The sequence below is a fragment of the Gobio gobio genome (assembly GCF_949357685.1).
Source record: "Gobio gobio genome assembly, chromosome: 9".
NCBI classification, from domain to species: Eukaryota; Metazoa; Chordata; class Actinopteri; order Cypriniformes; family Gobionidae; genus Gobio; species Gobio gobio.
Genome location: NC_137115.1, coordinates 40,150,836 through 40,172,774, shown reverse-complemented (window position 1 = coordinate 40,172,774; position 21,939 = coordinate 40,150,836). Strand labels below are relative to the sequence as shown.

General features: G+C 36.5%; 1 protein-coding gene across 1 annotated transcript in view; it reads left to right on the top strand.

Moving 5' to 3' along the window:
• Nucleotides 1-21,939, top strand: part of btbd11b (BTB (POZ) domain containing 11b) — a 115,166-nt gene that overhangs the window by 74,574 nt on the left and 18,653 nt on the right. The window contains exons 3-6 of the mRNA XM_079825541.1: nt 2,170-2,313; nt 13,579-13,783; nt 14,668-14,820; nt 15,100-15,265. Of these exons, the coding sequence (XP_079681667.1) occupies nt 2,170-2,313; nt 13,579-13,783; nt 14,668-14,820; nt 15,100-15,265 (668 nt within the window). The remainder of the gene's footprint in view (nt 1-2,169; nt 2,314-13,578; nt 13,784-14,667; nt 14,821-15,099; nt 15,266-21,939) is intronic.

The following is a 21,939-nucleotide window of genomic DNA, read 5'->3' as shown; positions in this document are numbered from 1 at the left end:
AGACCCGCTGAGAGTTTTAATAAGAGCTCTGGACTCAAGAGATTGTAGGGAACAAAGGGGAATTTTGCTCCGATCTAGGATCTTATACACCTGTCAGTCAATTTTCATTGAGCTGTGACGAGGGAAATGGAGATCAGGATCTTATTGTGAACATTTACGAACATCAGCAGGGCTGCGAATTAGTTTGTATTAACACATGAATACAATAGCAGCGTACTAGGCCCAGGACAGTGAGGTGTGGTCTTGCATTGCTAAACACCTGTACTTCCTCCCATGCCGCAGGCAAGTAACCATCACTCCACCCCTGCCTTGTCTCCATGGCAACCTATTTCAAATTCTATCAGGATGCGCCTTATTTTTTTATTCCCCCTTGAAGCAAAACACACTTACTGTAAGATGGACTGCATGATCTATATCGCAGTAATTACGAAAGGATGCATTTTTTTTTAAATAATAATAACATGCCTTAGAAGACCTATGATGAGTCTGTCGAGCGATATATTTACATTATGATAAGCAACATACAGTACACTGCCGTCACATCTCCCCGGGTGGAACCCATTAAGGATTTACATCATTCTCGCTCTCAGGCAGCCCCCTAAAATTACATTTGCCTCACAAGAGTAAATGAGATGGTTCAAACGAAAGCCCCTCTGTCAGTGGACAACAAAATAGAGTCATTTGTTTCCGCCACATCATAATTTAACACACCGTCGGCTCCAGGAGTGTTCGGCAACAATGGAAGTGATGAAAAAAAAAACAAGGATGAGAGCGAATCCAATTTTCGAGGATCCCAACCATCCTTTTAAAACAATAACCACTGTGATTAAGATACTAGCAGAGTCTCACCTCAGTGGTTTGGCTGTGAGCTGGGATGAAAAGCTTTGTTATGGTGCAGTAGTGCTGAACAAGTGAGCCCTCAATCTAATGCTGATTTCAGTCTGTGCATTGGTACAATGCAGAATCCTTACATTTGTCATCATTTAAACTTTGGCATTACGTTTGCATATCCGTGTTCCACGAATAGAAGGCGGCCGTTCTTTACAGTAATTGCTGGTTGCCCAGAAAGGTGATACGCCTCCCTTTCTCCTTGTGAGCAGGCATAACAAGCGGCCGGCCAAGTTTCTCACCTGTTACTGCCCAGAAGGGAGTTCTGTGAGACCTGTTGTTAGTCTGCTTATTATTAAAGGGATAGTCCACCCAGAAATGAAAGTCTGTCATCAGAAGATATTTTGAAGAATGTTGGAACTCAATGGGAAACATTCTTTAAAATTTCTTCTTTTATGTTCCAAGGGAGAAAGGGCTGTTTACACCTGGTATCTAGAAGCGTTTTTTCGTCGTTCGCATCAAAACGCTTTGAGCTTGTTCACTTTAGACCACTTCAAAAGGTAGTTGAAAACGCATTCGATCGGATTGCTTTTTTAGTGTAGACACTCATGTGGTTGAATGTTCAAATATCCCCAAAAGACCACCTACTCTCTGCCTACTGACCTAATACTTAAACATTATCGGAAGCTCACTAGTCAAACAGGATATAAACTTTGTCGACTGAAGACCCAAGTTTGGTTTGAAGACGAAAAACATACCAAGCACAATGTTCTCTCACCATTCCTGATTTCTAACACACACTCACAGCATTCGGCGTGATCTTGCGGCTGTCAGAGCAGAAACGAAAGCTGATGCGCTCCGTATGTTTTCCGTCGTCTCCTTTCGCATTCATATGTAAATTGTGCTCGCTTATTTTGTCCATTAGATTGAAAGATCTGAAAAAGCCCATACATTTACCCGCCCATAGACCCTCCCCTCAAAGAAACAAGGACAGAAGTGGTTAAAAGTGAACAAAAGAGACGGATTAAAACACCAGGTGTAAATGGGAATGTCTCCCTTGTCTACTTGCGATCCAATAGACCAAAACAATTCTTAATACCAGGTGTAAACCGGGCCAGAAAGCCATACAGGTTTGGAAGGACATGAGTGTGTGTAAATTATGACCTTTTATTTTGGGTGGACTATCTCTTTGAAAGAAGATGAAGATATCTCATCCCTTTGAATTTGTTTTGTTTTCTTAATATACTGTATTTCCCAGGGTAGTGTAAAAGTTTGGATTTAACTGCTGTATTTTCCCTGACTGTACATGATTTTTCTCTTTTTGTTGACATTTTTGTGCAGGAATCCTCAGTTTGCCGGACAGTTTGAGCCTCCACAGGAACCAGCAGCGCTCAAATAAAGCTGGAGACGCCTACAGTCAGTCCGAGCAGCGTACTATTGAACAGTCCCTGCTGGCCACACGCGTGGGGAGCATCGCTGAACTCAGTGAGTAACCAAACATCTATTTTTCAACTTAAATTGAGCTCTTCTGCACCATATACTTTTTCTACCAATCATTCCTTGCTCAGAAAAGCGGAAGCCGCCATTATTCTTTGGGTTATTACTTGTTTGAGTATGTGTGCATGCACACACCACAAGCTTTATTCAGTAATAGTTTTGTTGGGTGATCTACAGCTCTGCTTGATTTGCATGTACAGCACATTTTCACAGAACTCATGAACCGCTGCATGGTGGTGCAGAGTGGTAAAGATATAAATTTTGATGCAAATTCATTTCGTTTGAAGTAAGAAGTAGCCCCAGGTTGCAGTCATTTCACACCAGAGTGGTATGTGTTTACTAGTAGGAATCCATCTTCTCAGGATTCAGGTCTCTCTCTCTTCAAACAGGGCTTTAGCTCTCAACATCCCATACACACAGTCCACTCTTATACAAGAGCCATACACTGTGTTTGATTTTCCCATGAATGTAATGCTTTATATATATCTGTGTTTAAAAGGGTCGTTGTTATTCAACAGAGCACTTAGTTAGACAGCATGCAATTTATCCTATGTGCGTGGTTCGTCAGTACAGTTTAATATCAAATAATTAAATAATTAGGCAACGGCAACACTTTTGTGTGTGTGTATGCAGCTGTAAAAATGGTAATAGAAATTTAAAATAGAAATTTTGATGGAATGTTCATCATTCAGGTATAGCTTTCAGCTGTGCCCAAATTTCCATTGGTATTTTTCCCTACATTTATTTGCATATTGAATTATGATTGGTCTTCTTTCTTGCATATACTGAATTGTTATGGCTCTCGTCTTCCTTGCGCATGTTTTGCCAGTTATAGGTGCCTGTACACTGCACATTGACTGAAAACATGCTAAGTGTCATGAAAAAAGAAGCCTTAAACTCATTTAGCCTAAAAATGTAACACTTTTGCTGCCTTGCAAACGCTGGTATTTCCTTCAGGAAATGCAAATCTAATTAGATGTAAAGCTCTCTTACTTAGGAGATTGGTCATGTAATTCAATATATTTTACAGCAGAAAGCTTGTTCTATTCTGGAGAACATTGATTTTGAATGCAATACTATATGTTCTGCAGTGCAGAAATCTTTGTAGCCACAATGCCTGCCTTATCTGAATTCGGCAACAATTCCCATAAAATACAACATGGGTCTTCAACGTTTTTCAGGGCAAGGACCCCTTAGGCGATAGAGACATTGAGCAGGGACCACCGATACAAAATTTGTCAAATAGAGCTACATATTAAGCGTATACACTTCAATATCAATAGAAACTAACCACATTATGATTACAAATAAGTTATATTATGTCAAGACAGTAGATCAGAACTATGAACATTGTTGTTTCACATGCATCACTGTCTGTATATTACTTGCCACTGTTAAAATTGACATTATGCATCAAAACAAACATGTTGTGATAAAAATGTATTAGTTTATTAGTTGTTGTAAATTATTTTAACGGATTTGCAGAGTCATACATTTTAATTGACAGATTATCAGATGGATAATTAAACATTTACATGAGCTTTAGCTACAAGTTTACTAAAACTTCAGATTTTAATTTCACTGTCAGATGGACAAATCACACACAGTATCTGAAACTAGTGGGGGTTCTCTAAAGTTCATATGTAATATGTAAGCAGCAGCTCCACCATAACAACAATAGCAATGTACAGTAAGACATTTAAGACGATTTAAGTCATTACTTTTACAATTAATTTGAATGGAATTTCAAAAATATATTGTTGGGGTAACAGCTTAGGACCCAGGACCAGTAGTGAAAAATGAAGACCAGGAGTCAGGAGTCAGATTAATTAAAGAAAATTTTACTGAAGAATAGTTTGCAGTTTCATCAGCAGAAGCCAGCTCTTAGGCCGCACTCCCTCCAACAGTCTCCCCGCCTCCGTCTAACGTACATACAATTTTCTGAACAGTTATACGGTTTTCAAGGTCTAGACACGTCATTACTGCCATGTGGAATGATTCTGATTCGTTCTAACAACATGCAATGTAAGCAACTTTCCACACGTAGACAGATAGGAGCATATATCACTAAAAATGCGTAGACTTGATGTCGCCCAGGCCCAGATTAGTCCCTAGCGACCTCGGAGGTCATAGAAAAGACGCCTCCAAGTCTAGAATCGTCTGCCGAAAGGACCATCTCCAATACTGGATCTGCACAGAATCATGAGACGCACACACAAAGCTTCACAGAATAACAGTTTCCATCAAGGTCGGGAGCATCTTAACTAACTATCAACAAAGCACTTCTCCAAAACATGCTGATACTAACTGTACATAGCTGATACTGAAGTGAATTTATTCTATTTAGTAAGAAAGAAAAGTATATCAAAGTCTGGATTCAAAAGCACAGAGCAACTAAAACACTACAATATCCTAAATCACTCCTTGAATATAGAGAACTGATTTATCAAATGTAGGACACTGTTATAACTTGATTATCATTAATTCTTATTTTAATATTGAACATAAAATCATTCTTGAAGGATATGTGTCTGATGAAGAGACAAGTGATGTTTGGCTTGACCTTGACCCTTCAATATTTATACAAAAAAGTTGTTTATACACACTGCATAATGAATCTCTTACTTACATCGTGTCTTTGTTTGTTACTGAGAGGATTTGCGAGGATTTGGCCATTGCGTTCAAGAGATCAAGAAACATGTCTGTGATTGGCCACATTTCTCACCGCTGTAAATAGAAATATTTCACATTCTTCAGAGTGCAAACTAAAAAACACTAGGGCTGTAATCAATCAAAGAAAATCTTGGTCGACTTAAGTCCTGAAATTTTCGACTAAAAATCGACTAAAAATTACGTTAGAAAAAAAAAAAAAAGTTAAATTAATTAGCTGCGCACTGTGCGCAGTACTTGGTAGCCTTGTTGTCTGCCTAAATGAATTATAAATAAACATAAAAAACTAGTAGGCTATTTGCAGTATATTAAAATGTTTTTGACCTGATTATTTTGCACTGAAATTACACACGACACAAGAGTCTGTCGGCTCTGACAGCGTTGCATCACGTGCACCTGCGCAATATCATAGCCTATGATTTCCGAAAATATAGTACTATGTTGTCAACTAGTGATATCATCACAAGAACATTTGAGAAATATGCAACATAATTTAGACAATTGTTTTTGTCATATGTATTATAATAACTGACAGACACTATAATTTCAGCCGCTCTGTGCAGCTCGAACATAGGATCAGCTCAGCTTCGCGGCTGAGACACAAATTGACTATTAAAGGGTTAGTTCACCCAAAAATGAAAATTCTGTCATTAATTACTTACCCTCATGTCGTTCGACACCCTTAAGACCTCCGTTGATCTTCGTAACACAAATGAAGATATTTTAGTTGAAATCTGATGGCTCTGAAAGGCCTCCATTGGCACAATGCACGGTTCACTCTCAAGACCCTTAAAAGCTACTAAAGACGTCGTTACAAAGTCCATCTCACTACAGTGGTTCTACAATAACTTTATGAATCGGCGAGAATAGTTTTTGTGCGCAAAAAAACCCTAAATAACGACTTATATAGTGATGACGATTTCAAAACACGGCATCATCAAGCTTCGAAGCGTTATGAATCAGTGAGTCGAATCATGATTCGGATCGCCTGTCAAACCGCCAAACTGCTGAAATTTGGCGATCCAAACTGCTGAATCGACTCACTGATTCATAACGCTTCGAAGCTTGATGATGCCGTGTTTTGAAATCGTCATCACTATATAAGTCGTTATTTAGGGTTTTTTTGCGCACAAAAACTATTCTCACCGATTCATAAAGTTATTGTAGAGGCCTTTCAGAGCCATCAGATTTCAACTAAAATATCTTCATTTGTGTTCCGACGATCAACGGAGGTCTTAAGGGTGTCGAACGACATGAGGGTAAGTAATTAATGACAGAATTTTCATTTTTGGGTGAACTAACCCTTTAACTTAAAGCTTTTACTCTTAAACACAAAAGGCACGTCCACTTTAATAAAAAAGGAATATTTATTAAACAAGCCAGATCAAGAGCAGAAACAAAATAAAGTGCATAACTGAAAAATAAAACATAGGCTCAAAACTAATACAAACAGTGGCCACACACATCGCGCATTAGGCTCCAAATAAAAAACATTGAAATATGGCAATTCTGATATGTTCATATAGCCTACTCAAAACAGACGGGGCAACCTAACGCAGACAAGTTAGCTTACCGTATAGCTTATATTTAAGTGATATGACATGTTTGTCGTCGAACGGTTGCTTGCAAAATTTGCTTTTTGTCTTTTTTACCCATTTTCTATTTTTTTAAAATGCTGCCACACTGCTGATGTCTTTGTTGACATGGTAGAAGAGGACTGACTAGGAAAACGCTCTCACGATTAAATAAATAAGATAGCCTACTACAGCAAAGAAGCCTAACGGTACTTCAATCTGTCTCTCTTCTCCAGAGGGTTGGGCTAATCCAAAATATGTGAAAACAAGGGGGGGGGGGGGGGGGGTCTGAAGACAGACTGTTAACTGTGAAACAGGGGTGCTCTGAAAACACCCCCATTAGCAATTAGTGCTTTCCATCTGATGAAATGAACGCGGCTAAACTGATGAAATGAACGCAGCAAAAAATCGACCAATCAGAATTTTGGTCGAGCCAGAACGTATCGACTAATAATCGACTGGGAGATTACAGCCCTAAAAAAACACAATGAAGTGTTTGCCAAATCTATTTTGCCAATATTATTATATTATTAAAATATCAACTGAAGGTGGTCTCGCTTCGTTTCAGGGTACTTTGGGACTTTGTGATGTTTTTTGATATTTAATTTTTTTAACAAAATTTATTTTTGATCAAACACTAATTGGCAGACCCCCTAGAGGTCGCGGACCCCCGGTGAAAGACCCTTGTCAAATACAACAAATATGCATGCATGGCCCTGTTTAATATCTGAAAAGTACAAAGAAAACATAGCAAGCCCGCAGAAGCAGATATGCACAAAATGCTGCCGTCTGTTCCTTCAAAAATGCATGTGCTCTTCAAAACTTAAATATCAAATCTCCATTAGTACTTTTTTTATAGACACAGTATCCATGGAGATTTCTATAAAATGCTTAGTCTATTTCCAGCTCTTCTCTTCTGTCTCTCTTTCTCGTGGCTGTCCCCAGTGACCCTGCAGGGGAAGTTGAGGGCAGTTTGAACCCTGGGTAGGGACAGCGCTCCTCCCCTGCTTTACACATCCAGTGCACTGCCTCCAGCAAGGGCAGGAACAACAACTGTCACATAGAGAGTCTTTCTGCATTTGGAAAGTCACAACAGAGCACTCTTACTCAAAGGGCAGAGTTTATTTTAAGTGAAAGCTGAACTTGCAAAATGTAGATCTAATTATACAGTTTTTTCATATTGATGTAAATGAGTTTTTGTGTGTTGCCGAATTTTTTTTTTTTTTTTTACCGGTTTTGCCTGTCCAGAAAGCTTTGAAATATTATAAACTTAATGTGAACAAGTCTTTATTCAGAAAATGTTTCATAAAATTTAATTACGTAATATATATTTACAACTACCATGCTTTTTCAATATGCACGATTAGCAGTAGGATTAGGGTTATTATGAAATCAAATCTGTAAGTTATTAAATCGGAATGGAAGGCATTCAGACTGTCAAAGTCAATGCCTCTCAGAAAATCGTTGTAATCTGAAGTACGTATGACCTTTATAGGCACAGCTGTATATATCCAGAGGGAAGTCTGAAATTCCATACGGTAATTGTACTTTAATATAATTACATTGCTCGTATAAATCCCATAATATCAGAGCATGACAATAGATTAAATCTTCCTATTACAGTACATAGCAGGTTTTTTATGTGTCACTCATGAGCCAGTTAACTAGAAGACATTTCTCCCTGCAGAGCACTAGAGGGTCAAAAGGTCAGTGCATTAGAGGCCTTTTTTTGTCTTAAAATTCCATTGTGTCCTTGAGTTAGCGGATCTTGTTCCTTAATTATTCCCTCGCCGGATTTGCCTGGAAAATACATTTTCTTACTGTTTAACAGTGCTTATTTTAATGCAGATTGAGTAGCTTTTGCTTGCTGTATAGAAAAGATAAGTGATGGATATTTAAATTTAGTATTCTATTATTTAAAATGAACTCTCTCTAATAAGTAAGGGAAGGGACAAATAAATTTGAGAAGCTAAGCTCATTTGCACTTTTTTCCTTCATACTACATTTTGGTTACTTAATGGTTTGTTTGATCTAAATAAGACTAATTCTCTGTTTTCAGCATTTGAGTGTGCGTAAGAACTTTACTTTGGGCTATGGGAGTTACTTCGCCATTAACAGCTAATTGGGAAATGTACATTGCTGCATTAGTCTGCACCGATTCTAAAAACAGCCCTGAAGGAGAATCAAGTCTTATGCAGAATAAATAGCTGTTTAAGTGTCTCACATTAGGCTCTGTCTGAATGAGACCTGCAACAGTCAGGAGGGTTTTTGTTTTTTTCTTAGGTTGGCCAGACACCAATCAAAGACTTTGAAGCTAAATTGCCATCAGTGAGTGTTTCCATGCCGTCTATAACATTTTCCCAAGTTTTCCTAAAAGTCCCTGTTTCCTCCCATAGCTCTGCTAATGCATCTATTCCCTCTTGCGCCATAAAACGCTCATTACATTTCATTGCTTCATTGCTCTGGAGCACCGCTGGTGCCCAATGACTGGTTCTTAATTGTTTATCTACACTTTTCTTACAGGATATACAGTAATTCTGCTAAGCAGCAAGTTTTCTGTTGAATATGTTTCTTTGACATGTTTGGAAAAGCCAACTGCATTGCATTGGTGTGATGAGACCCAGACCTTTTTAAACAAACAATAAAAGAAAACTATCAGTGGAACTCATGAAAAGAGTAAATATACAGTGTCAATTTTAAATGAATGCAATATATCTAAAAGGAAGCAAAACTCAAATGGTCCTAAAAATCGATATTATTATTAAAATTACGAAAGCTTATATGTACACATGCGCAAAATGTGCTCATATGTCACAAAAAGTCCTAATAGTCATAAAATATTAAATGCAATTAATATTACAAACTGTATTACTATTATTATTATTAACATTTTCTAATATTTATAGTTTTCATATTTATATTTTAGGGTCATTTGTTTATTTTTTTAAGAGTTTTGCTTTTGTTAGTTATACTTTAAATTGTATACTGTACTTATTACAGTAATAAGAAATGTGCATAATTGTGACAATGTGAAAATTATATTTGTTTTAATTTTGATTTAATTTGATATTTTATAGGTTTAATGATTGTTAAGAATAATTATTAATTAATAATTTAAATGGTTTAATTTTAAGGGATGATGGATGGATGGAAATCTTTGTGTGATAGTGTTTTGGATGGATGATAGATAGATAGATAGATAGATAGATAGATAGATAGATAGATAGGTAGATAGGTAGATAGGTAGATAGATAGATAGATAGATAGATAGATAGATAGATAGATAGATAGATAGATAGATAGATAGATAGATAGATAGATAGATACTCATGACGTGCAATTTTCCAGACATTTTAAATAAAACAACTACAATTAATCCAGCTAATCCCAGTTTGATGGTTCAAAAAAGCCAAGCAGAGCACCTTTCTCTCTCATGGCCTTTTCTTTGTAATTTATGTCGTGGCTCAGGGAGGATAGCCAATCGATTCTGCTCAGTTTTCACAGTAAAACACCATTCTGCATCCTCCATTCCCAACGTCTCATTCTCAGTCTGGTGATGAAGGGCACCTTCTCTGAGAGTATCATATTTAACCCGAGACACTCAAGCAAACAGAAAATGTTCTGCTGTGTTGTTTTCTTACGTTGCCATGCTTACTCATACGAATAGCCTGAAGTACCTGTAGATGATTAGCCCTCTTGGTAGTGAGGTTTACGGCCATGACTAATCGGCAAAGACCTTTTGCTGTTGCTGTGTTTGTTTAGCTGGTTAATCTTGAGCATATCTCTCAGTCAGTTCCTCTTCTGCCCCTCTGACTTGAGGAAATGTCACACGCTATCATGAATAAGAGATGAGTGTCGGTCACAGAAGTGCCCCAGGTGGCTTCCAGACCCTTTCCTCCTCTCGAGAGCCTCCTGCCACCACCTCTGACTGCTAACGCTGTGTGTTTCTGTGCTGACAGGTGTACTCTTACGCTTAATTGTTTTGTGTGTGTAGTTGCGGCTCCTGATAATGTATTCTGCATAATCCTGTAATTACTGTGCATAATTACAGTGCATATCTTTGCCCTCCGCTGTCATAGTCCACATAACTTCCTCTCGAACTCATCATTCCCTCTTTACAATGGCTTCATTCTTGCTTTGTTCTGTCATTATTTACTCAAGCTCATGTTGTTTCAAACCCATAAGAAGTCAACTTTTTTTGTCTGTATCATGAAAGTCATTGGGATCCAATGGACCCTGCTTACTTTCATTCAGTGAACAAAAAAAAAACATTGAGACGTTTTTCAGAATACCTTCTTTTATATTCAGAATAAAGAAAGTCAAACAGGTTTGGAACAACACAAGGTTGATAGAATGATGACAGAATGTTCATTTTTAGATGGGCTATTCCTTTGTGTCTGCCTTGGCCAAGGAAATCAGAATTACATCAGTAAAACAAGCCTTTTATTCTCTAAATGAATGCTTATCTCGCACGGGTGGCCTTGTTAATTCAATTGGAGTAACAGAGATTGGAAATGTTCTTGAGAGAAAAAGTGCAAGTGCTGCAGTTATTTAGCAATGGATGAGGCTGTTTCTCAGTGTGCCTTTCAGAGTCTATTATTGACTTTACTGAAAACACTGCTGTTCAGTTGAACGCATTCAGAAGAATTAAGTCTCATGGACTAAATTAGACCGTAGATGATCTGAAAGTTTCACATATGAAAGGAAATAGTCATTGGAGCGAGAGGGAGAGTGTTTAATGTTCTGTGTAATGAATGCCACGCTTTGTGTGACCTTGTTTGAAAAGAGGTTTGTGACATTTCTCATCCATCAAATGAGATTACAAAAAATATCATGCAAACGTGCGCACAGTTGTAGAATATCTTGTATGTGGTTTAGCTATACATGCAATTATATGTATACATATATTGTTGACAAATATATATATATATATATATATATATATATATATAATTCAGCACCAAATCAGCATATTAGACTAGAGTAATGACTACGGAAAATTCAGCTTTGCCGTCACAGGAATAGCCTACACTGCATGTAGAATGCAGTATTAAATTAGAATTTAATTAAAAAAAAATTTTTTAAACTTCACTGGTAGTATATGTATATATATACAGTAGTGGCCAAAAGTGATGTACAGCTTAGGAAAATGTACATCTTCACCCTTTATTTAAAAAAAAAAAAATCTAATTATTGTGTAGTTGTGCTTGGAGTCAATTGTTTTATTTGTGATAATGCAATGAAACATGCAAAACTGTGTGGACAGAATTTTTGGCCAGGCTCTCATACAAAGAAATTATGAACACCTGCAAAAACAAGAGAAAACCAACAAAATATTAATAACTGATTATGTTGTAGTTAATGTATGATTTTTTCCCTGTGAGATAAAATAAAATCTGTAGCTATAAGTTGCCCCTTTTTAGCTAAACAATATTGTCAGATAAATACCTTAACCAATTTTAGTGCTTTGTTCTTCCCTCATATAGAAAAATCAAGCACCTATAGCCATGTAATCATTTACAAACATTTGAAAAAAATGGGTTGTTCTAAAGAGCTCGGTGAATTCAAGCGTGGTACTGTGATAGGATGCCACCTTTGCACTAGGTCAGTTGATGAAATTTCATCTCTGCTATTCCACGGTCAACTTTAAGTGGTATTATTGGAAAGTGGAAGCGTTCAGGAACAGCAGAAACTCAGTCACGAAGTGGATAACCACATAAAGTCACAGAGTGGGGTCATCAAGTGCTGAGGCACATGGTGTTTTAAAGTCGCCAACGCTCTGCTGATTCCATAGCTGAAGATTTCCAGACTTGCGCTGGAATTAATATCAGCAAAAAAAAAAAACTGCAGCGGGAGCTTCATGGAATGGGTTTCCATGGTTGAGCGGCTGCATGCAAGCCTCGCATCACCGAGTTCAATGCAAAGTGTCGGATGGAGTAGGGTGAAGCCAAAGTCCCTTTAAGAAAAGTCATTTCACTCGGCAGCCATCTTTGAAATGCCTCTTGGGTATGCAAGTGCAGCTCCTATCTCTTTGAATGGGGAAACATCAAATTCTCCAAAACTGTTAGCCAAGCTTACGATTAACTTTCATATTTGAAATCAGTCAACAACTGTCTAACAAATTTTTTTCTAAATACTCGAATCATGACAAAAAAACTGCATTTTTCAGCCTGGCCCAAGCTAATGCGCATACGCAGTCCTAAGCTCTCATCTCAGAACACTGGCTGTTTCTATAGGAAATGGAATTTGCAATGGCAGCTGCAATGACACGATGACTCTTATTTAGAAGGCGGGACTTATTCCACCATATTGCTCGTTGCACTTTCTCCCATTCATAGTTATACAAGAGCACCGTATTAAAGTCTTTGGTAAAGCACACTGCCACTGGACTCTGGAGCAGTAGAAAGATGTTCTGTGGAGTGACAAATCATGCTTGTCTGTTTGGCAGTCTGATGGGAGAGTCTGTTTTTGGCAGATGCCTGGAGAACATTACCTGCCTGACTGCATTGTGCCAACTATAAAGTTTGGTGGAGGAGGGATAATGGTACGGGGCTGTTTTTCAGGGGTTGGGCCCAACTCCATATATATATATATATGTGTGTGTGTGTGTGTGTGTGTGTGTGTGTGTGTGTATGTGTTTAGAATGCGATGCCATTAAAGTATACAGCCTATATGCAAATAGAATTTGATAGAATTTGTGAATTAAAATTTTATATAATTACTTGTATATAAAATATAATTATTATTAACATTAGACAGATATAAAGGGTCCTGACAGGTATACTGTGGCCATATTACATAACTTCCTTGGGAAATATTTAGTTTGATGGACTGGCCAAGAATTTCATTACTGACAAACATGCTGCAGAGGACCTACAAACAGCTGACTAGCAGAAAATGATTGACGGAGTTGCTAATTTTTTATGCTGTAACATCAATGCAACGACAGTACTGTCCTTCATCATTTACATCATTCCCCGCAAACCAAAGGTCTCTTGTGCCCCGACAGGTGATTTAGTGTCCAGAGCCATGCATCACCTCCAGCCTCTGAGCATAAAGAACCACAGCAACGGCACTCCGCTCCCTCAGAAGAGCAGCCTGATCAACTGGGAGCCCGAGGCGTTATATACGCTCTGCTACTTCATGCACTGCCCTCAGATGGAGTGGGAGAACCCCAACGTAGAGCCCTCCAAAGTCACCTTACAGACCGAGAGGTGAGGGGACTTCCATTGTACCTACTGTAGGCGTTGCAAAGTGTCTGGGTATTTTTGTCAGGGAGGTTTCTGATTGATGCAGTCGCTCAAGGTACTTACCTTATGCCAAGTAGTCGTTTATTCAACCTGACACTGTAATATGATGAAATGCAGAGGAGTATAAATGTGAAATGCAGTGCAACAGACTGCAAGGCAAAGGCAATGCAAAGAAACGATGCCACGTTATGAATAAATGCAGAGTAGATGAAACACTTCCTGTATTTGCTGAAAAAGGATAGCGTCATTTTAAACAATATTAAATAAGTGAATATTTATTGGTTAATTAATTTGCTAGGGTTTTTTTTGGTATAGAAATGTGTTGCTCAACTGCTAATAAGATTTAGCTTAGAATGAAAATAAATCATTTTCGTCTTCCAAGGTCATGAAAAGGACTTTTGCTAGTTGAGCTGACTGAATCGATTGCTGTGAGATTAAATATAGCTTTTGTCTCTCTGTGATGTCAGGATTTAAAGACCAGTGTTGTTCTCATTCATTAAAATTAACTATCAAGAAACATTTTTGTTAATTGAAATAAATCTGAAATAAAATAAAATATCAATATTAAGTGAAAAACTTAAACTGAACAAAATTAGAAATGTTGCCTTGACAAGAGGTTGAAGTACTAAAATTGCTAACTGAAATAAAACGGGAAATTAAAATAAAACTATTTCTAATTATAAAAAAAAAGAGCACAAACAAAATCACTAAAATGAAACATTAAAATGAAAGCTGAAGAAGTAAAATAAAATCTAGTTCAAAATGTTCATCTATGATAATACTAAAATAACATTATGAAAGACAAATGTTTTGAATGTACAGTAATCATATATTGTCTCCCCCTGCAGGCCGTTTCTAGTACTTCCTCCTCTGATGGAGTGGATCAGAGTGGCTTTGGCACACACAGAGCACCGCCGCAGCTTTTCAGTGGATAGCGATGATGTTCGGCAGGCGGCCAGACTCCTGCTGCCCGGGGTGGATTGTGAACCCCGCCAGCTGAAGTAAGCGTGCTGCCATTAAATTAACATCCAGCTACCAGATATTGCTACCCATCATGAGTGAAATGGAAATGGCTCATAAACAGTATGTACAGGGAAAACAAGCTTAGTCAACCTCACACAAGCCCTTCATTGCACCATAACTGCTGCTTTATTGCTATTAGGCCGAGTGTTGTAATGAAAGATTCACGCACAGATGAATATTTAACTTGGAATATGTGACTCAAGCTTTTTTTGCAGAGGGTTAAGACATGAAAAGATGTTTTTGTGTGTGTGCCGCAGGACGGATGACTGTTTCTGCGTCTCACGTAAGCTGGACGCTGCCTCCACCGAGGCCAAGTTTCTGCAGGACCTGGGCTTCCGCATGCTCAACTGTGGCCGCACTGACCTTGTCAACCAGGCCATCAACTTACTTGGGCCCGGCGGAATCAACAGTATGAGTGAACAGGTTAGAATGAGAGTCAATTCAACACTAATGATTTTTACATAAACAGGCACGTTCATAAACACAAATACAAAACAACATTAATATTGTTTAAACAGCATGGTAGGGTCTTGATAACCAAAATATTATGATTCATCCACGTGGGAACCCCTTCCTTAAATAAACAGTACTGTTCAAAAACTTGAGAGGACGTTTTTAATTGATCAAAAGACGTTTACATTGTTACAAAACATTTATATTTCATATAAATGCTGTTCTTTTGAACTTTCTTCCTATACTGTAAAATCAAACAGTGATTCTAACTAACACTTTTTAGTTATCTTTACTTAACGTCTTAACTTAATTGTAAAAATCTAGTCATCTGTATTATTCACATACTATTCCTTGTTTACTCAGAAAAAACAAGTTAAGATGAATTGATTGGTTTGAGTGCCATTTTGTCAAGCAAAAAAAAAAAATTGTTCACTTTGGTTGGGCACTTGGAACTTTTATTTATTAATTATTATAACTCTCTTCCTATTGATGCAGCGATGCAACAAGAAATCACAGTTATTTGGTTTCAAAGGAAGAGAAGTAATACATAGGTTGCTTTTAAAAGTTGACCTAATTTCTGACTGAGTAATTAACTATAGTTAATGATTTAGTCAAAAATTAAGATCATCTTTTAAAATGAACCCATGTAATATTTCCCTTTATGTCATATAATGATCGTTTACAATTTTATTGCTAACACTTACGTCATAAACACCTGTGGAACTTTTAATTGGGTTGATATAATCCCTCTATATTTGTAACAATATATTGCAGTTGATCATGCTTGAGTCACACAGTGACTTCAACATTCAGCATCAAAACACAACAATGGTAACATCTAGCTATACTAAGTCAAGAGTAAACCTAAATTAAGTGCTCTCTACAGTTCTTTTTTAGTTTAGAGCAGAGGTGGACAAAGTACACAACTCTATTACTTGAGTAAAAGTAAAAGTACTACTGGTCAAATATTACTCCGTTACAAGTAAAAGTTCTAAAAACAGATTTTTACTTAAGTAAAAGTACAGAAGTATTTGTATTTAAAAGTACTTAAGTATCAAAAGTAAATTTCATTTTTTATGTCAATGCATTATTTTATTATTATTGTATAAATGCACATTATGCCACTATGGTGGTTTAAGCCAGCCAGTGAAGCTCAATCCGACATGTTAGCATACGACTACCTTAAACTCATTTCAATACTTGTATAAAAGTTACACAAAGCTGCTGTCACTTTAAGGCCAAATGCACGGATCCAATACACTGATACACATCCGATGTTCTCCCAACTGTTTACTTTTCCCTTTCTCCCAAACGTTTACATTTTTGATCAATTGTATGCCAACTAAACTCATCTTTAATCTTTTCAGAAAACTGAAACATACTTTTTAAGTATGGCCATGGGTGCACACACTTCACAGAGGAACCACTTTCTTCCATTTTGCTATAAACTGATCAGTGTTAAAAAAATGTTGGGAAACTTCACATGACCGTATACAAGCGTGATTACTGATAGGCTGTCTGAAAAAACAACAACAACAAAAAACTTTTAAAGAAGAAAAAAATCCTCCACTGACTTTCAAATCTGCTACAGAAATTACTTTTGACTTTGAGGACCTTGATAGAAATGTAGTGGAGTAAAAAGTACGATATTTGTCTTTCAAATGTAGTGAAGTTAAAGTAAAAGTTTCCCGAAAAAATAATACTCCAGGAAAGTACAGATACAAGTAAAGTGTACTTAAGTACAGTACTCGAGTAAATGTACTTAGCTACTGTCCACCTCTGGTTTAGAGACTCTTTGCTTGTTATGAACTTATGATACGGAATACCCGCGGAAGTGTTACTATCTCATACACTCATGGCGTTCACTCATGGCGTTCTAAAAACGCGGCACTCCCATTGAAAACAATTGAATACGCCAGCCAGCTGCGTGAAAAAAACGCTTTGGTGGACACGCTGCCGCTAAAATTCAGCTTTGCCATCAAAGGAATAAAGTACAATTTTAAAAGATATTTAAATAAAAACAGTTATTTTAAATTGTAATAATATTTCACAATATTATTTACTCTGCTTTTGATCAAATAAATGCAGATACCTTGTATAAACCCATTTATACTGTGTAGGAATTTTTTTTTTTTATTAAAAAATAAAATTCTATACATATTTCCTCAATTAAATTTTGGGCTTTTTTATTATCGTTGTACTGAAGCTAATTGTTAAAAAAAAATTATTGATCTGAGATTACAAAACTACTGTATATGCAGATTTGTTTTCTTTTAAAACATTTCTGTCAGTTGAATAAAATAAATCACAATTCATCTAAATTAAATTAATCTCATTATTCAGCAGGAATTAAATAGTTAAATCATATGTTGAATGTGCAGGGTTTTTCCTACAAGGCGGCCGCCTTTTTCAAATTTGATGTGCGCATGCGCAGTTAGCCGCGGTAGGACAATCTGACGGGTAGGATGAAATGAATCTCAGGTCAGGACACCGCCTCCTCCGTCTGTCGACAAAACTCAAGACAGGCAGTCACTTGCTCAGATTAGGCATGTCGTGATAGTAAAATAATCATCAGAAATATATATTTTCACATGATCCTTCAGCAATCATTATTAGTATATTATGATTTGCTAGTACAGTCATCTAAAGCCATTCCATAGCTGAATGTCTTTCCTCCATTGTAGCTGTCAATCATTCTCCGTTCAGCATTCAAACAGGTTACAGTCAGCAGCAAGGTAAAGCCATTTTTTACAGGCTATGGGTAAAGCTCACTCCAAGATGATATATTCCCGTTGTAATTCTTGATATGTAACGTTAGTTAAAATAATTTATCTTCCTTGAGTTTATCTAACGTTAGCGGTTTCTGAACGATGTTGTACTCGCAACCGGGGACAACAATATTAATTTTCATCACACGCACAATAACTGTTTAAAACTGTGAAGAAACAAATAATCAGTGAACTTTTGGAAATATATACATAGTAGACTAGGATTTGTGCGCTCAACATCTCTTCTCTTTGTGCCGTGAACTTTTCAATGCGCACTCGCGCTGCACTGCGCACTCTGATTCCATGTTGCTGATTAAGCGCATCAATCTGCACCCGGGATGCGCATAAGCGCTTTGTGCCGCTCTGTTTTGAAGCGTTTCATATATTTTTCATAGTTTTGTGCACTGAAAGATTATTTAAAAAATGATCTTGTTCTCACGTATCTATCATAGCTTTGTTGCCCCTTTACAGAGCTGCACATTACGTTTACAATAAACTATAAATCTTGTAATTTTATATTATTTGTGTTGGCCCATATAATTATTTACATTCATATATTAATATAAATTAAATAAAACATTAAATGTAAATTGTTTTCCATAAATGTATTTAATAAGAACACAAAGTAATTTGTACCTTTTCATTAACATGTTTAGATTTTACAAAATTAGTCCAAAGATTTTTCCCAAGAATTACTTTTTGTAATTGCATTTTTTTAACTATCCACTCACCTAATTTAATATATATTTTTGTCATAGCTTATGAGTATATATTTGTATTCATTTATTGTTTTCTCTATAATGAAGTAGTGTGTACTTAGTGGATTCTGGATTGTGTTTAACAAATAAAAGAGTGACTATTGGTTCCACAAACACAGACGTATAGATATTCTATAGTGATGTAGAAATATATGAATGATACATTTATAACCCTTTTATTTTGCCAGTTTGAGGTGCTTGTTTCAGTTATTTACTGAATTGAATATATATTTAAATATTTAAAGGTGTTAGCTGTAATCTTACACTGCAGTGATAACTTAAAAGGGATTCAATTCATAATTATCTAATGATCGAAGCACACAAAAAATGTATGACAAAGCCCTAAAACTGACAATTAATTGGCAAAATCGCGAGCCTTGGGTCGGCCTGGCCAATCATGATTTTACCACCTCCTCCTCATTTTGAGCCAGGAAAAACCCTGATGTGAATGCAAAAAAATATGTTTCAATAAAGGGATAGTTCACCCAAAAATGACAATTAGCCCATGATTTACTCAAAGCCAACCTAGGTGTATATAGGCATGTGCCGGTATCAAATTTTCATGTTGCGATTAATTGCTGAAGCTTTTATCACGGTATACGGTATTATCACGATATTTATAAAAAAAAGTTGCAAAAAAAGTGTTGTCATACTATAACAGGTTAAAAAACTTTCTTATAACAAAAGAACCAAACATTTAAATACAATAAAGCAATACACAAAAAATGTATAAAGTAAACAAATATTTGAAACAGATTAAAGTGCTAAAGAATTATAAAGAACAATAGTTAACACTTTACAATAATGTCTCGCCAGTTAATGCATTAAAATTAACAAAGAGCGAATAGCTACATTTTTACAGAAGTTATTCTTCTTTGATAATGTTAGTTTAAAAAAGCAACTGTTAGTTAGAGTAAGCTCAGGTCCATTAAATAATACAGTTACAACTTTTGATTTTAATAATGTGTTATTAAATGCTGAAATGTACATTTAACTAAGATTAATACATGCTTTAGAAGTATTTTTCATTGTCAGTTTGTTAATGAATGAACTAATGTTAAATAATGGAGCCATATTGTAAAGTGTGATTGAACAACAGTCAGAACATATTCAAACAATATCTAGGGCATGTAATTTAAAACTAAAAAAAAAAAAAATTAAGTTTGAAAATGACTTTAATTCTTTAAGTATTAGGTTATGTGATGACGAGCACCGGATTATGGTTACTGGGGAAACGGCTGTATTTCTGCTGTTCCATCAGCGCCCTCTGCTGTCTGAAAGTGAATGTGCACTTCAGTGCGTCTTCATGCCTTCCGCCATGTGCTCGACTCATGAACGGTCTGTTTACATCAGTGCACGTTCCTCGTTGACGCTCTGTTCATTTTAAACGGTTGATGGGTAAAGTATTCTTAAAATACATTCTAAAAATCTGAATAATTCGTAATAAATAATTATTCACGGTATTTTGAAGTGCCCATGATAACAATATTGTGCATGTTCATTATTGCGGTATATCGTATTACCGTTTACCGGCACATGTCTAGGTGTATATGACATTCTTCTTTCAGACGAATACAATCAGTTATATTAATAAATAGCAGTGAATGGGAGCCCAAAATTTGAAGCCCAAAAAAGTGCATCAAACGTATGGATATAAACAAATGCATCACTTCGCTTAAAAAGGCCTTTATTATATAGCCGTATGTAGGGATGAAACGATTACCGGTTTCACGATAAACCACGATAAAATGTAGTGACGGTTAGTAATATCGTATAAAATTTAATTATCATTAAAACCGCGTGTGATTATCACGATTTTAAAACTCGCGGTAAATCTTGTCCAGTCAGCGTTAGTCTGGCTGCAGCGCCGTTTTCTGAATGAGAAGAAATGGCAGTGACAGCGCCGGGAGATTTTTCAGCCTCTAAAAGGACCAAATCTGAGGCGTTGTCATATTTTGGCTTTTACAAAAGTCCTGAGGGAAACTTAATCTAAGATGGTCACCCTGTCTGCAGAACATGCCAGAATAAAGTCGCTGTAATAGGGGGAACACTTCAAAACTACGAACGCAAGGCAAGTGGACTTTGACCTCAATACCAAAACTACGTCTGAGAAATAATAACGTGAAGCGAACAAACAAGTTCAGACAAGACTAGGGTGACATTTAAGGGATAATAATCAGGGCTTGACATTAACAACCGCCATTTGCGGGTGTAAGTTAACGTTATTTCGGCTGCACACTAGTCACTCTGGCTGTTGAACTTATTATAGTCTTCTCAAAATCCATCTGTTATAATCGCGTTGCGCATTATAACCACTCACACGTGTTTATATTGAGTTTATGAATGCAATGTCTCATAATCAGAGGCGTTCAGATTATCCGGAATTTTGTTCAGAGCGCGCGCCGCTCACACGCTGAAATCTACACTAAAAGCAGAGATGTGTGTGTGATGTACGCAAGAGATTCACTCATCATACAGTGGTTGACTGTTTTTATTCTATTTCAGCAGCGAAAATAGTTTCAAACAAACACAGCAGAACCACAGCGCATCTGATATGACTGGCATAAAGTTGGTGAATTTAGGGACCGTCTCTAAAGTTACACACAACATTGGTAACGTTATACACGTTTGAAACTTTAATAGCATTTGAAGAGAATGAAAGTCATAAAACTGGCTGTAAAGTGATCATCTAGGTGTCAGGTATGATGCAGACATTTTGATATTTAATAAAATAAACTGTCAAATCATATGGAAATATGGATATGCATTATTTCACTAGGATACTGTTTGGGCTTTTACACAAAATATGCTAGATTTAAATGCATCATTGTTGAACACTGATGAGAATATTGCTTGAGAATATATTTACAGAGATAATATTAGAGATTATATTTACGATAAATTATTGTTATTTATGCGTTGATATTGACGACGGCCATTGTAAGGAAGAAAATCCCACAGAATCTTGCTTAAAAAAGTGCATAGAGCTGCTTTAGTTTGTTTGTTGATTTTCAAATATAAAACTTGAACAAAACCGTGATAATATTGATAACCGTGATAATTTGGGTCACTATAATCGTGATGTTAAATTTCCATACCGTTTCATCCCTAGCCGAAT